The sequence below is a fragment of the Corticium candelabrum genome, chromosome 2, assembly GCF_963422355.1.
Source record: "Corticium candelabrum chromosome 2, ooCorCand1.1, whole genome shotgun sequence".
Lineage (NCBI taxonomy): Eukaryota > Metazoa > Porifera > Homoscleromorpha > Homosclerophorida > Plakinidae > Corticium > Corticium candelabrum.
This window is the reverse complement of record NC_085086.1, coordinates 9,618,877-9,633,169: the sequence shown is the minus strand read 5'-3', so window position 1 is coordinate 9,633,169 and position 14,293 is coordinate 9,618,877. Positions and strand designations below refer to the sequence as shown.

The window sequence follows — 14,293 nt, the reverse complement described above, 5'->3', positions numbered from 1 at the left end:
ATGGCAGGAGGGGATAGGGAACGTACGTGTACACTGTCCTGCTGACACGCCCGTCCCCTCGACGGTACCGCGTCCAACTACTACAGTTACGTATGCCGTACTGTACCGGCAGACTAGTCGCCAATTCAATACCAACTAACTTTACACAAGCAACGTACTGCATGATCGCGTAGAGATCCTGTAGTATCAGTATCAACATCAAATAGGGGTTTCCTTCTGTTTCGTTGAAGGACGCCCAACACTACACATAGATCACACGCACACACAATAAACAACGGATCCGTGTCAAAGACATCGTTTAGCACTCGGTAGGGGTTGATCCTTAGAGTCTGCATGGCTGTCCGGAAACTCGCGTATCTGCCTACGTAGCTACTAAAATTTAGTTAGTCAGCGCTGTCAGCTCTCACGATCCAGGAGAATTTCCAAAGCACCATCGACCACCAACGTAATTGTGCCCTCGACAACCTCGTGATGCTAGCGATCTTGCCGAACATGTGACAGCATTCTTTCACGCACGCGACAAACTTGGGGATTCCCCAACTAATTAGCAGCACGTACAGTATAGGCACATCGTATCAAATTGAGTCACGGATGGACGAGAGAGAAATTCAAGAAATGGTGAAGGCTGGGCTATCGCACTCAAACATAAGTTAGATACTTCGAAGAAGACATCCTGGAGTCAAAGGTTTTTCTGAACGATCCGCTAGACGATTTTGTCATAAGCAGAACATTCATTATCGTTCTGCATTATCTGACTTTGACATGAGGCTGGTAGTCCAGACAGCTGTTAGAGAAGTAATATGTTCTCTTTTTACTAAACCCGTTTAAACAGATGGAGACTTTTGCCGTTGTTACACTTCTCTACGTAGGTTGGTCCAGCGCACGGAAGAAAGATGACTAAAGGGTATCTTCAAGCAGGAGGACTTAGAGTTGGTGACAAACGCATTGGACGCATTCTAAGACAAGTTGCTCCTGGATAACATGGAAGGAGGCAGCAACTAGCTCATCCGCAAATAAATCTTGTGCCTTACTAGGCTCAATATCCTGGACACAAAACTCGGTTTATTGTGTGTGCGTGTGTGCGTGTACTCGATGTCTAGTGTGGGGTGTCCTTCAGCGATACAGGAGGAAACTCCTAATTGATGTTGATACTGATACTAGAGGATCTCTGTTGTTGCATTCTTAGCCAGGTAAAGACTCTGTAGAAAGGTTACAAACGTAATTCACGTGATCATGCAGTACGTTGCTTGTGTAAAGTTAGTTGGTATTGAATTGGCGACTAGTCGGCCGGTACAGTACCGCATACGTAACTGTAGTAGTTGGACGCGGTACCGTCGAGGGGACGGTCGTGTCAGCAGGACAGTGTACACGTACGTTCCCTATCCCCTCCTGCCATGAGCACTGCTTGCGTGTCCACCTTTATTTTTGGTCTCGTAATTCACATGTAGTCAGTGTGATCTCTGTTCTCACGGCACAGGAGAGACACAGCATGAGGTTGTAGACGTTCTACCTGCGCTATCGTGTAGTGTTCCATGTGATGTACAAAATCTAGACGTGAAGTGCAACTTGCAGTTGGGCCAATCGTACTCCTACATCTACAGTAATGATGCGACCATGCACTTCGAGTTACTAAAATTAGTAACTGTCTGAAGCGGCGTAGGTACAGGTGCAGAGAAACGATACAGGATACGTGCTGATGTGGTTAGCAGAAACCGCGCCTAGTTTAATTGAATCAGCGCATCAGCACGCGTTGGAACGCACCCGTACGCTGTCCACTGCTACTCGTTCTTTCAATTTTCTTTTTCTGATGTACTCAAATTATTTGAGAGAACGGATGAGCGCTCAATTTCTGTTAGTTTAAATCCGGCCATCAGTTCATATATACATCTACGTCCGCTTTCTCGTCGGCAAAGCAATTTCTAATATACTGCACCTAAAAATTTACAAATTTGAAATAATACAATTTTAAATTATGATTTTTAAAAATTAAAATTACAAAATTTAATAAAAAATTTTGAAAATTGGTAACGTTAAATTAAAAATTAAAAATTTCAATACAAAAAATGAGAATTTAAATTTTAAAATTTCAAAATTAAAAAATTTGAAATTTGATATGTTCGAAAGACTCACTGACCGTTGTAGCAGACGGCTGTTATCCATATCATAGTTGTGATGTGGCCAGCAGAGAGTGCTATCTGTATTCACAAAGTTGGTGTACAGATCATCCAGAAAATGAGTTATTTACCACGTTGCCATTTTACATTGTATAGGCATCACAGACAGCAATCACGCAGGAGATTGATGAACAATGTTCCAGTAGAGGCTGTCTTTGTAATGTATGAAAACTTCTATTGCTATAAATTTGGAGTGTATGAGCACTTGAGCGGTGTTTGCGTTGGAACTCATGCTGTAAAGATCATCAAATAGGGAACTGAACGTAGAACACCTTACTGGGTATGAGGAGCCTAACACAATGTATTAGTGACTTCAAAGTTAGAGTTGAGATTGTTTGTTGTATTGCGGTCGATTGCTAATACGTGGGGAAATCAGTGGGCTTGAATGGTAATAATCATTTTTTCATTAAATAATTAATTAAATAATTAAATAAATAAATTAAATAATTAATTAATAATAATTAATTTATTAAAATAATCTTCTATGCTTCCTTTATCTTGTAATGCTAGAGTTGTGATTATTTGAATCGAACGTCCGTGGTAGCTAAAACTGTTTGAGGTTGTAGGCTACTTCAAGATGAAACGTGGCGTAAACGAGTGCGCTAAGGACTGTCGAATTGTGGCTGGTCTTGCTAAATATAATTAGACTGCATGCTGACTGGTGACAATGTGTATTTACGTTCTGTGCGAACGTTGTTCTCATTATTGATGTGTACTGTTAGTAAACGTCTAGAGATGTCAGTGTTTACGAAACACTCAATGAGTCATCCATAGGCAGAAACACGTTTCGCGCAGAGCCGTCTATACAGCTCTGTTTCAGCGTTTGCCCTCGATCACCGGACCTTGCTTTTTCGGTTGCGCACAACACTGCGCACTGTACAGTTTGCTTGTATGTACGGGGTCTCTAGTACCTGCAGTGATTGAATCTTGGGCGCCCTTTTCGCAATCCGTAGTCTCTGGATGTGGCAATGCAGACTGGCGTCGCTCATGACGAGGCGAACTTTACCAGACGCTTTCACCAGAAATGCGCGAGTATAGCCTATTTCTATCGGATGTCAAACGTCAACTTACAGGTTCGTCATGAAACGCCCGGTTGCATTGGGTGTGAAACGGTCTTCATGCATGGTTTAGTTGCGATTACCTTAGCAGTTTTGATGTGACTGATGATACGCAGAACGGCACAGACAGATCGACATAGTACAGTTGACAGAAGATTGGACAGACAGACAGACAGACAGACAGACAGACAGACAGACAGACAGACAGACAGAGGCATTGTCACAAGGATTATTGTAAATTAGAATTGTAATTGTGCTTAAAATGTATTGAAAAATATGACGACAGGCAGGCAGACAGACAGAGAGACAGACATGTAACGTAGAGTTTGTGTTTCAATAAATGAAATTGACAAAAAGAGAGACAGACAGACAGACATACATACAGATAGAGGGACAGACAGACGACAGACAGACAGAAAATTAAGCCGATTCTAATAGCAGATGCTCCTCTAGTGTTTGCAATGTCAAATAGATTCTGAACACAGAGAGTTGAGTTACTTGTACCACGTCAGTTCTGAAAGGATGTTAACCCAAAACCTACCTATGGTAAGTTTTTGCTGCGTATAGGCAAACACTTACTAGTATAACTAAAGTAAAATTTAATAATGTAATAGTTGCATTAAAATAACATTTTAAATTTAAAAATTACAAGCACAACTTTAATTGTAGAATTTAAACGTTGAAACCGAGAGGATTGTAAATAACTGAGTTTCAAAATTTAAAGTGAAAAAAATGACAAAAACGAAGAAATGTAGAAATTTCAACACGAAGATTGAATATTTGAACCAACACTTTGGCTTAAGTTTTTTAATAGTTTGTAGTGCTGTCATAACCTTTGAATTATTACCTGTTCCATTTGGATTCAATAAACTATCAGGCAACTGAACACATTTTTAAACGACCAACTTGAAATGTTGGCAATCGTATATTACTACTAATCAGTAGCAAGCATTGTTGCTTTGTTATAACAGTCGTACAGCAAAGTCTAAGAAATCTAGAGTCCCACAGACGTCACAATATTCGTCAAACAAAGATAGCAACACGCCGTCAGCGACGTGAAATGACCTCACAGCCAGCTTTCTTACCTAAAAACTTAACATAATCCTTGAACAATTTTCTTTCCCATTTCAACACAATTGAATTGTGATCGACCAGAAATTTTGGACCGTCATGACCGACGTAGAGGTACTCCTCTCCTTTCACAAAGCCTGGGCAAGCGCAGTCCGCTCTTTTCCATATTCTAATCTTTTTACCGACGTTCACGTCGCGAATTCCTGGTTTATGGATTTTCACAATTTTTCCCAATATCTTAGTCCAACCATTCTTGCACGAAGTCTTGGAGCTTGTTACTGAAAATCTGTAGGCTATCAAGAATTCAAATGTGAGCTACGAAAATTTATACACGTTCTGCATAAGACTCACCAAAGTCTTTTGAACATGTTTCTCTTTTCAACATATCTAGTGTAATTTTCTGTTTTTTAGAATCTGCCTGAGGATACTTGTCTAGATATAGACAAACTCGTTATGCAATATATAGAAGAATTTCAAGTGGTCGATGGTTACCTCCGCATTTTGGACGGTCGTTATCGGGCTTGTTCCTGCTGTTCTCAAATTTTTGGCAAAATGGACATTTCCCTGTTTAGCCACATCTATTACCTGCAATTTGGCACTCGTCAGGTATATTGTAATGATTACCTGCTCCACATTGACAATGAGTTCCTTTACATAACAAAGCTAATAACGAACTTTCACTATCAGCTGCGTAAGTAACTGTGCAGCTGACATCTATATGTGGCAGAGAAGAAAATAGATATAATTGCTGTGATCGTTAAATATTAATTACTAGCTTAGAGGTTTACTTTATATAAACCATTCACACACACAGACGCACACACACACACACACACACGCGCACGCACACACACACACACACACACACACACACACACACACAAAGAAACAAACAACATACATACAACACACACACACACACACACACACACACACACACACACACACAGAAACGCACACACACACACACACACACACACACACACACACACACACACACACACACACACACACACACACACACACACACACACACACACACACACACACACACAATAATGCACGCACGTACGCACTAACAAAAAACAAACGAATGAACACTCACAAATTACTACAGCAGATTCTACAAAATATCACGCAATCCTTCTTTGTTATCAGTTACTGTAATTTTACGTAAATTTATACCCTCTGCAATATATATATATATATATATATATATATATATATATATATATATATATATATACCTGGATTGTAGTAGTCGTAAACGGTAACCGGCGCCGGTTGCAAAAATCCTACTTCAATCAGCCTTCTCGCAGTAAAGGAAAATCTAACGAATGATTCACTTGGAATCTAATTCAGTAACAAAATGTTTCACACAAGGCACACAGCACTCTATAAAGAATCCTGATACTCACGTAATCAAAGTAGAAGTTCACGGACTGCTTTTCAGTGTCATAAAGATTTATCTGGTCCACACTGCGTGTTACTCTCTATGACAAAGCAATTACAGTGTGAAAACATTGGATCATCAAGCTTCGCTTACCTTGAGCGACTCGACATCAACAACAAAGCCTGAGAGAAGACGAACAGACACCACAGCCATACCAGTATTGCCCTCGCCTTTAAATCTATTTACGAATTGAGCAACCGGGGATCAAATTGTATGTTTCACATGGAATCTGCTGATGGTAGACACTTACTTGACGGATACAGTTAGTTCCATGGTCTTCGTGTTTTCGTCGAACGTAGTGTCAACATTGGTTGAGAAGTTACAGACTTTGTTTCCAGGAAGAGTGTTATACCGTATTCCAGCCTAAGACGTACATACATTAGACATTAAATGGCACGAGTTATTGGTCTTGTACCTGCAGTAGTCCCGTTCCAGACCCTTGTACGTTTACTCGAACATTTGAACTTAAGGAAACCTAAAAAATTAACAATAAAGAAATATACAAAAAAAATACAATGTGGGTTACAAACTGACGTTGAGATTCTGACGGACGTTAGCTTGTTTGCCACTTATTGTAATAGATGGAGAAAAAGAAGAATCTGAATATACCACCTTAACGGCCAGACTAGAATCTTTTTCATATCTTTTCTCAGCATAGAGTGCTAGTGCTTGTATTGCAATCACAGTGTCCTGTCAACAGCACACCGTAAGTATCAACTCGATAGATTACTGTGTTACACGTCTGCGCTACGTCTACGCACGCACGCACACGCACACACACACACACACACACACACACACACACACACACACACACACACACATGCACGCACGCACACGCACACGCACACGCACACGCACACGTACACTTACACGTACACTCACACGTACACGCTCGCTCGCTGGCTCCCGTGAGCGCGCGCACACACACACACACACACACACACACACACACACACACACACACACACACACACAGTGACACAAACAGAAACACACAAACACACACCAACAAACAAAAACAAACACATGTACACATGCTTATCTACAAACAAACACAGATAATCAAGATTATAGGCATTCTTGTACCTGCGTAGAAACAAATCCGCCACCTAAACCGCGCTGTGCATTGAGCCAGTTGACAACAGAAGAAGCAGACGTCATATCGCCCATACAAATGAATGCCAATACCGCGTAAGCGGCCGTCTCAATAGAAACTGCTTTAGTAGGACTCCTGCTAACCCAATCAGCCGTCTTATGAACTAGAAATAGCAATTCCGTCAACGCTACTATCATAAACTCGTCGATAAAACCCTTGCTTACCCACACTGACAGTGGCAAACTGCCACAGTTTTCCCAAAGTTGTTCTTGCAGCTGTCTGTTCTTTAGCCAAACATAAAGCGTACGACACAATAGCTGATTCGAAAGCTGTGACACTGTTGCTTGGGTTGCTAATTTTTGCGAGGAGGTACCGAACGGCGGAGGCTACTGGTGGTGAGACTGGCTGAGGCCCAACAGTCTCCGTCACTCCGTTCATAGACGCAGCTGAAGGACACTCCAGAAATGCAAGTAGAACGTAAGCCGTCATAGAACGAGAAGCACTTTGAACACCTCCCTGTCAATAATATCAACACTGCATGTCTCTCGAAGTATCTGCATTAGCTCTAACTTTATCTCACCTGAAGACTAACATCCAATAGTCGACCGTTCTCAACAAATTCTCCGGCCAGAGTTTGTTGCTTTGCCAGCCATTCTTTTCCAGTCTCGATGACCAACGGATCCACAATCATATTGTCAAACTCTAGCTTTGACACCAAACAAAAGCACCTCAGCACAAAAGCAGTAAGCCTAAAACGAATAAGCTAAATAAACTGTTTTAATCATGATACTTTAATGCCCTAACCATGTGCTTCCATGAGCATCGCTGTCTCCAAAAGCACTAAAAGATCCAGGTGGATTAGTCCTTCTAAACATCATCTGGCGACTGTAACCTACGTCAAACATATAAACTAAAATTCATCATACTAGGGTACTAGCCACAACGACCTTACCGCTTCGAATATTTGCAATGCCTCGTTCAAGAAATTGGTTGTTGATTTGTCCTGTGTTGTTGAGGTACAGTAGGACGACAACGTTTGGGCAGAAGTTGATCATGTTTTGTTCTCCACATCCATAAGGCTGCTTGAGAAGACTGTCAAACCCTTCCAATGCTACCACAGGACCCAACATATTGCCTAGAAATAAAGATGAGTAATTATCAAATATAAATTTGTTTTTGATGTTGTTAAAAGTTCAAACCTGTTACGTAGAGGTAAGGCTGCGCTGAGCCTCTGACCGAATGTGCAGGACTGCTTAGATTAAAATTGAAATTCTGCTGTCCTCTGTTAGCTAGTCAAAAATAGAAAGTTCTAGAATTGTTTTGCTACTAGCATAAAGTTGCTTACAACTTGGATCTAATAAGTTCGAGAAAGATATCTCATTTTCTTCTCCTTCCGGCTATAAAAAGTGAACCATATTAAGCTGGAAGGAAAACACTGATTTTAAAATAGTTATTCGCTTTACCTCAACAATTACTGTTTTTGTCACCACTTCTCGTAGTAACTCTAGCTCTGCAATGACCTCTATTTTAATCTCACCGACAGATAATGGAACAACAGGAAACTGAAACGTGTGACTAGACTTTGGAGGGATCGTTTCAATTGTTTTTTTCTCGGTAGCTCTTCCTGTGCCGGCAGTTGTACAGATATCAAACGAATCTGACTTCATGTTCACTGCAACCTTCAAAACACGACAAGTGAACAACCATGTAACATATATTCACTTTACTAGAAAGTACAAATTCAAATTCAGTTCGAAACGGTCTAATGATTTCAGCGAAAAATACTTGATTAATTCGAAGGTCATTCATTAGCTTATTGTTTCGCTTTCCATGATTGTGTTTGAGGGTAAGCCTACGTGCATTTTTCTTGCTACCATGACAATATTCCACGCTCAACCAATGTAGTACTACTATTCCTTTGTAGCTCAAGAGACTTTACGTATAGACCGTTCCTTTTATTTACAGAAATAGAAATACAACCTGCAGCATTTCGAATAGCACGGCTGTTTTGACTTACGTTATCAACGGTTGTTACAGGGTTGTAGTTGTATACTGTCGCTTTTACTACAAATTGCTCATTTCGTATGACGGAGTAAGGCAAAGTGACCTCCAGAAAAATAGGAGAAAATACTCTCAGGCGCTGAGGAGAAGCCATTCCAAATATTCCAGTGTCAGAAATTCCAACCGCATTGACTTGCCAGGTGGTTATGGTGTCTGGAACAGTAACGTGCAAAACGTTCTTTCCTCGGTCTCTAGATGAGACATATTGACAAAGGTAACGAAAAAGACCTCACAAAATAGAATAATTTACCCAATTGTTTTTGTCATCTTGAGCCAGGATTCTGGAAAATATGATCGATATACGGTTGGTTTAAAGTCCTGGCTACGTCCAAACGATCCATGACCAGTAGTCCTAGCTCGACCTAATTTGTAATGTAGAAAATACCGGTATCAATACCTTGAGCGTGCTGACACACGAAGACACTACCTCCAATACTGCATGAATCATGCTCATTGGCAGCTTGACAACATTGAGAGAAAGCAGTGATACATGCTTCAGTGTGGATCCCTTCAGTTTTCACATTCTTCCTCCCAGCTTCGCAGTCCTTACAGTGAACTCTACCGCTCTCACAGCAAGCTAATATCATTATAATATTGTAGTTAACATTTTTACAGATCAAACGTTAGAAGATGCCTAACCTTCCAGATTTGGAAAAGTAGGCTCCAGTTTAGCTGGCGGAAAACAAACTATAAACAGATACAAATCATTGATTTAAAATAATATGTTGAGATAAAATACTGTTTTACTAGGGTTGTAGTCAGTTGCCTTTGACTTCTTCGCAAATACAAGACCAGCATTCTGCAAATGTAACAAAATTGAATTCACATCAGTCTCAATTAGATTATGTTTGCGTACGTCATGTATGTGTACGTCATGTATCTAATTACTGCAACAGGTTTTGCACAGGAAGCGAACACTTACTGAAGACAATATCGTTGGTAATCAGTCCAATATATTATCAATTGCAATGGTGTACTCATCTTTTCTACAATTACTCTTAAATAGAATATAATCCAACCTGGAAAATGGTGTCACTGTTACGTCCTCCAATTGCATCACAACCCAGTTTGCAGCCTTTAAGCTTGTTGAACATCTAAAACAATTGCAATTGTATTTATTGCTTCAAGACGTTGTAGCAACACTGCATCAAATTATGTTTAGATAACTAACAACCTCTGCCGCTGTAAGCCTGCTGTCTCCCAGCAACAGTACACCTTCGTCTACAGCAGACAGATGAACTGCAGTACCAGGGATTCCTTCGATATCTATGGACACTTCTTCATTGGGTGTAAAGTACGGGCGATTAGTTCTTTGTGGTGTTATAGAAATCTAAATACAAATTTTATCATGACTGGTTGACTATAGTAACACAATTGTGATACATTATTGGAGAAGGCCAATTGACTGTACACAAAAATGTAGTCAGCCACAAGGGATTGTTGATCTTGGTAGTAAACCAGAAGTTTGCAACAAGGACTTGCAACTGGTAACAGTTTGATGCCAATTTGGTATGGCCATGAGCTGGCAGAGCGACATTTTGAGACTGCAATTTGTCCACGGCAAATAAGCTAAAGATCACAAATTATAAGTCAGTGTATCATTTAACAGACCAACATCAACTACCGTGTAACAGAGAGTAGTTTTTATGCCAGAGTCGGAAGAATACACGCTGAACTGCTCTTCTCCACACGAATTTTCTGAATTTGTACAGATCTGAAAGGTAATGCGTACAATAGCGACAAATTATGTGATCAGCATTATGTCCTACGTCATAAGGTGTACGACGTTGCCGTATCATAAGATATTTGCCGTTGACAGAACCCTCTGAGAACAACTCAGTCTCAGTCCAAGGGTTACCACTTGCTCTTATCTTTAAGACACAACGCAGAAACGTATGTGAATAAAAGTTGCTACCACTAATAGTCGACGCTATATTTTAATTATTACAATTAGGCATGCATATACCTGCAGTTTGACTTTTACAGAGGTTTGTGGGACGTCAAAAACAAAATCAGCAAATCCAGAATCATCAGTCATCCGTTTTGATAGAGTATTTCCCGTAAACAATATTCGAGACCATTCTCTAGAATCCTTTGCTTTATAAAACGCCTGCAATGTCACCTCAGTCCTGGCCACAACTGAGCCACCAGGAGTTCGAGCCAAAACCTAAACTCACCAAACTATAAATTCCTCTTTACTTTTGTTTGTCAATGTATATCAATACATACCTCTAAGTCATATGGGAGTCCAGGCTTGAAAAATGCCCTGCTTCTTGACATATCAAGTAACATTGATTTGGCGGAGAATACAGTCTTTTCAATGGAGGCTTCTTCGGTGAGTCTCACTCCTTCACTCGTGACTATTGCTCTTACCCTCAAGAGTCCTCCCAATGGAAATCCATACGGCAATCCTTTTTCAATCTCCTCTATGGTTAATTGAAATCGAGCTACACCGTCAACAAGCTGTAACAAATGTTTTGTTAATTGTTGAAATTTCAAACCAACATTTAGCGTTTACTGATTGTTTTGTATGATGTGCTGTAATTGGTCGGTACTTGTTCTCAAAAATAACTCCAGTTTCTATTGCAGCATGGCCTCTCACTGGCTCACCATAAGTGTAACTGTCATAAAATGAAAACAGTAGACTTAGTAACAATTGTAATTGGTTTATCTCTCTCTAGGAATTATGATAACCATCTACCAAACAATCGTAAACTGTCTTTTTCAACAATTCAATTAATGTGTTTAGTAATTCTATATTTTATTGCTAGCTTTACTAAAACCCAAAATGTCATTACCACTGACCAATGTTGTAACAAAATGTAATCTTACGTTGCTGTTACTGTGATATTAAATGGTGCTGTTGACTTCATGATATAATCGGGAGCTGATATTTTCACTTCGTATCGAGGCACAACTGTAAAAAAAGTCAGACTATTATTGCAATAAAAATACTTTTTACACTACCGCCTTTCTAACCGTATTCTTTAACTTCAAACTGAATACTGCCCATTGGCAGGGCCTTGAGAAATGAGAAGACACATCATTAGCAGTAGCCCTAGTTCCCATGCAAATACGGTTTGTATACCTTACTGTCTTGTTTAGGACGAACATCCACAGTCCACAAGCCAAATTGTGGATTACTGTCAATTGTAAATGACTTATCAAACAGTGCTGTGACGCAAAGTTGCTTTAGCTAATTAAACTTATTTATCAACGTATAATTCTTACATCCTTTCTCATTTTTTTCAATCCATCGTCTGATTATAATTCCTTTTGGATTCTGAACAAAATAGACAATTGCTCATCCAGTTACATCTAAATATTAAATTTGAATTTCTCCGACCTTGACATCAATGGTGAGCTGTAAATAATAGGCAAAGTCAATTATTTATAATGTATCTTTGAATAAACATTTCTAATGCAATGTTACCTGCTCTTCAAAACTTGTCAACTTCCAATCCAAACAAGCAACACGAAGCGAGACTAGACCACAAAAACCATGAAGAAACAGGTCTTGCAGACCTCTTTTGAGAATCTGTTTACCAGTTTGTCCGGGAGTGTAAACGCTCTTGTCCGTGAAAATGTAAGCAGACGCGCCAGAACAGTCAAGCAACACTTCCATCTGACGACGGAAAGACAGATCAGGGCATTCAATAAGCAGACTAACACTGGCATTGCAACGAGATCCAGTCCTTCCTCCATCAATGTCTGTCGCATTTAGCTTCACAAAACGCAAACACATTAGAAACAGACAGTTGAGGAAGTTAATCTTCGCTGTACCTGGAGAGGCAAAGTGGTGGGACTTCCTACAAAGAGAACAATCACCCGCAAATGAGATGCATGCAACGCACACGAGTTGTTAGTGATGAGGTAACCTACCAGGTTCAACGACTTTCTGTAGATAGGCCACACGTTTACCGTCGTTGTACGCCTGGATGTCCACAGTCTTGCTAGAACTCGAATCGAGGTGTAGCACGATGTTGTTAGGAACGCCCAGTTTCAGACTGCCTGGAACTGTCACCAGCAGATCATCACTACAACAAAGAATATCTTTACTAAAAACTGACCAAACAGGCGTTTTAGCTGCCGTTGTTTCGCGTCAACAAAATGTTGTCAAAGCAATCTATCAGCAGCACTCTTAGTTCTAGTCAAATACGCTTGATGCGCCTTACCTGAAGACTGCAGATGGCAGTAATAGCGCTATTGTGAAAGCACAGATCGTCAGCATTCTTCTTCGATTGCCGCACGTAGAATGATCGTCGTGTTTAGGCGTTCAGAGCTTTGACCCGGTAGTGCGGATGTCGGAGGAGTATCGTGGGCGGTACCGTACCGCCCACTTCCTTCTCATCACATCATTGTTTGAACGGTTGATACAACCGGTTTATTATAGAATACCGGTAATTCATTCCTACTGTGCGCTTGCAGTAGACGCGCAAGTTAGTAATAGAACGGGAGTTTTCACAATGTGTTAGTTTTGCAGATCCTGGTTTGAAGCGATTCCAAGGCGTGACGTCGCATGATGACGACTGAGTGTGATGTCAGACCGTTAATTAATAGAGTACTCAATCGCAAGAGGCTAGACGAGTTTGGATGCAACTGATGAGATGCTAATAGAGCAGGTACGACCGACGTCACCTAGAATTGTTGACGTGCAATGCCACTCCTACTTGCTTGTAGCAAGTCGTTGGTCGTCATGAAACGCATTTGACGTCTAATGATGTCGGGACCTTACTGTTTGTACCTGATTTCACGGTTGCTAATATTAGCATTGTTTGTAAAGAGAATTGGTCACGTGCACAAATCGTGCAACATTGTGCATAGTTCGATGCATCAAAAGTAATGCAAAGAAAATGACCTGCTCATATAGTATATTGTGAAACATTTAAGCAAAATTTGAATGTCGACCATTTAGCATACATAAGTGTATTTAGGGAAATATACAAAGTCAAGCATTTGACATTGAATTAGTAGGTGTGTTGATAGGGTAAACATCCGGGAACGTAGAAACGTCAAGGTTTGTTGGCGTTGTTTTCTACTAATAATAAGTCTATTCTAATAAAAAGCTCTTCTCAACTGTTATTTAATTAAGTCAGTGTTTATTTGCATAAAATGAGCTGTAGACTTTTGTTTGATCGTCTGTTGTAGACTCTAGGGACTAAGGCAGACAAGACGGTGTTTCCAATTCATGTTCTTTAATCAAATTTACATTCAAACGTAAATTTTACAACTTTAAACAGATTGTGGTCTGATTTGATTACATAGAAAAACGTATTATATGTTAGAACTACCGTGTGTGACATATGACAATTAATAAAAATCTAATTGATATAATATATATATATATATATATATATATATATAATGTAAACTGCAC

General features: G+C 40.0%; 1 protein-coding gene across 1 annotated transcript; it reads right to left on the bottom strand.

Moving 5' to 3' along the window:
- Positions 1 to 4,122: 4,122 nt before the first annotated feature.
- LOC134198371 (CD109 antigen-like) lies at positions 4,123 to 13,202 on the bottom strand. Its single transcript, XM_062667747.1, has 41 exons — positions 13,092 to 13,202; positions 12,799 to 12,953; positions 12,700 to 12,725; positions 12,463 to 12,640; positions 12,350 to 12,402; positions 12,263 to 12,280; positions 12,148 to 12,199; positions 12,005 to 12,090; positions 11,896 to 11,938; positions 11,749 to 11,833; positions 11,435 to 11,537; positions 11,146 to 11,379; positions 10,883 to 11,083; positions 10,686 to 10,787; positions 10,541 to 10,630; positions 10,300 to 10,485; positions 10,091 to 10,246; positions 9,936 to 10,010; positions 9,664 to 9,715; positions 9,556 to 9,603; positions 9,344 to 9,493; positions 9,167 to 9,278; positions 8,873 to 9,107; positions 8,319 to 8,534; positions 8,201 to 8,252; positions 8,055 to 8,144; positions 7,808 to 7,990; positions 7,660 to 7,747; positions 7,436 to 7,604; positions 7,080 to 7,371; positions 6,846 to 7,018; positions 6,291 to 6,446; positions 6,172 to 6,231; positions 6,007 to 6,119; positions 5,850 to 5,934; positions 5,722 to 5,796; positions 5,551 to 5,656; positions 4,928 to 5,017; positions 4,796 to 4,867; positions 4,655 to 4,735; positions 4,123 to 4,596 (listed from the first exon to the last, which is right to left on the bottom strand). The coding sequence occupies exons 1-41, from the start codon at positions 13,145 to 13,147 to the stop codon at positions 4,280 to 4,282; spliced, it is 4,914 nt and encodes a 1,637-aa protein (XP_062523731.1). The 5' UTR covers positions 13,148 to 13,202; the 3' UTR covers positions 4,123 to 4,279.
- Between the last annotated feature and the right edge of the window lie 1,091 nt (positions 13,203 to 14,293).

Coding starts and splice junctions, on each gene's coding strand:
- LOC134198371 (XM_062667747.1), bottom strand. CDS start 13,147: ATGCTGACGATCTGTGCTTTCACAATAGCGCTATTACTGCCATCTGCA. Junction 12,403..12,462: donor TTACACTCCCGGACAAACTG/GTAAACAGATTC, acceptor TTTGTGGTCTAG/TCTCGCTTCGTGTTGCTTGT. Junction 10,486..10,540: donor AAACTACTCTCTGTTACACG/GTAGTTGATGTT, acceptor TGTGATCTTTAG/CTTATTTGCCGTGGACAAAT.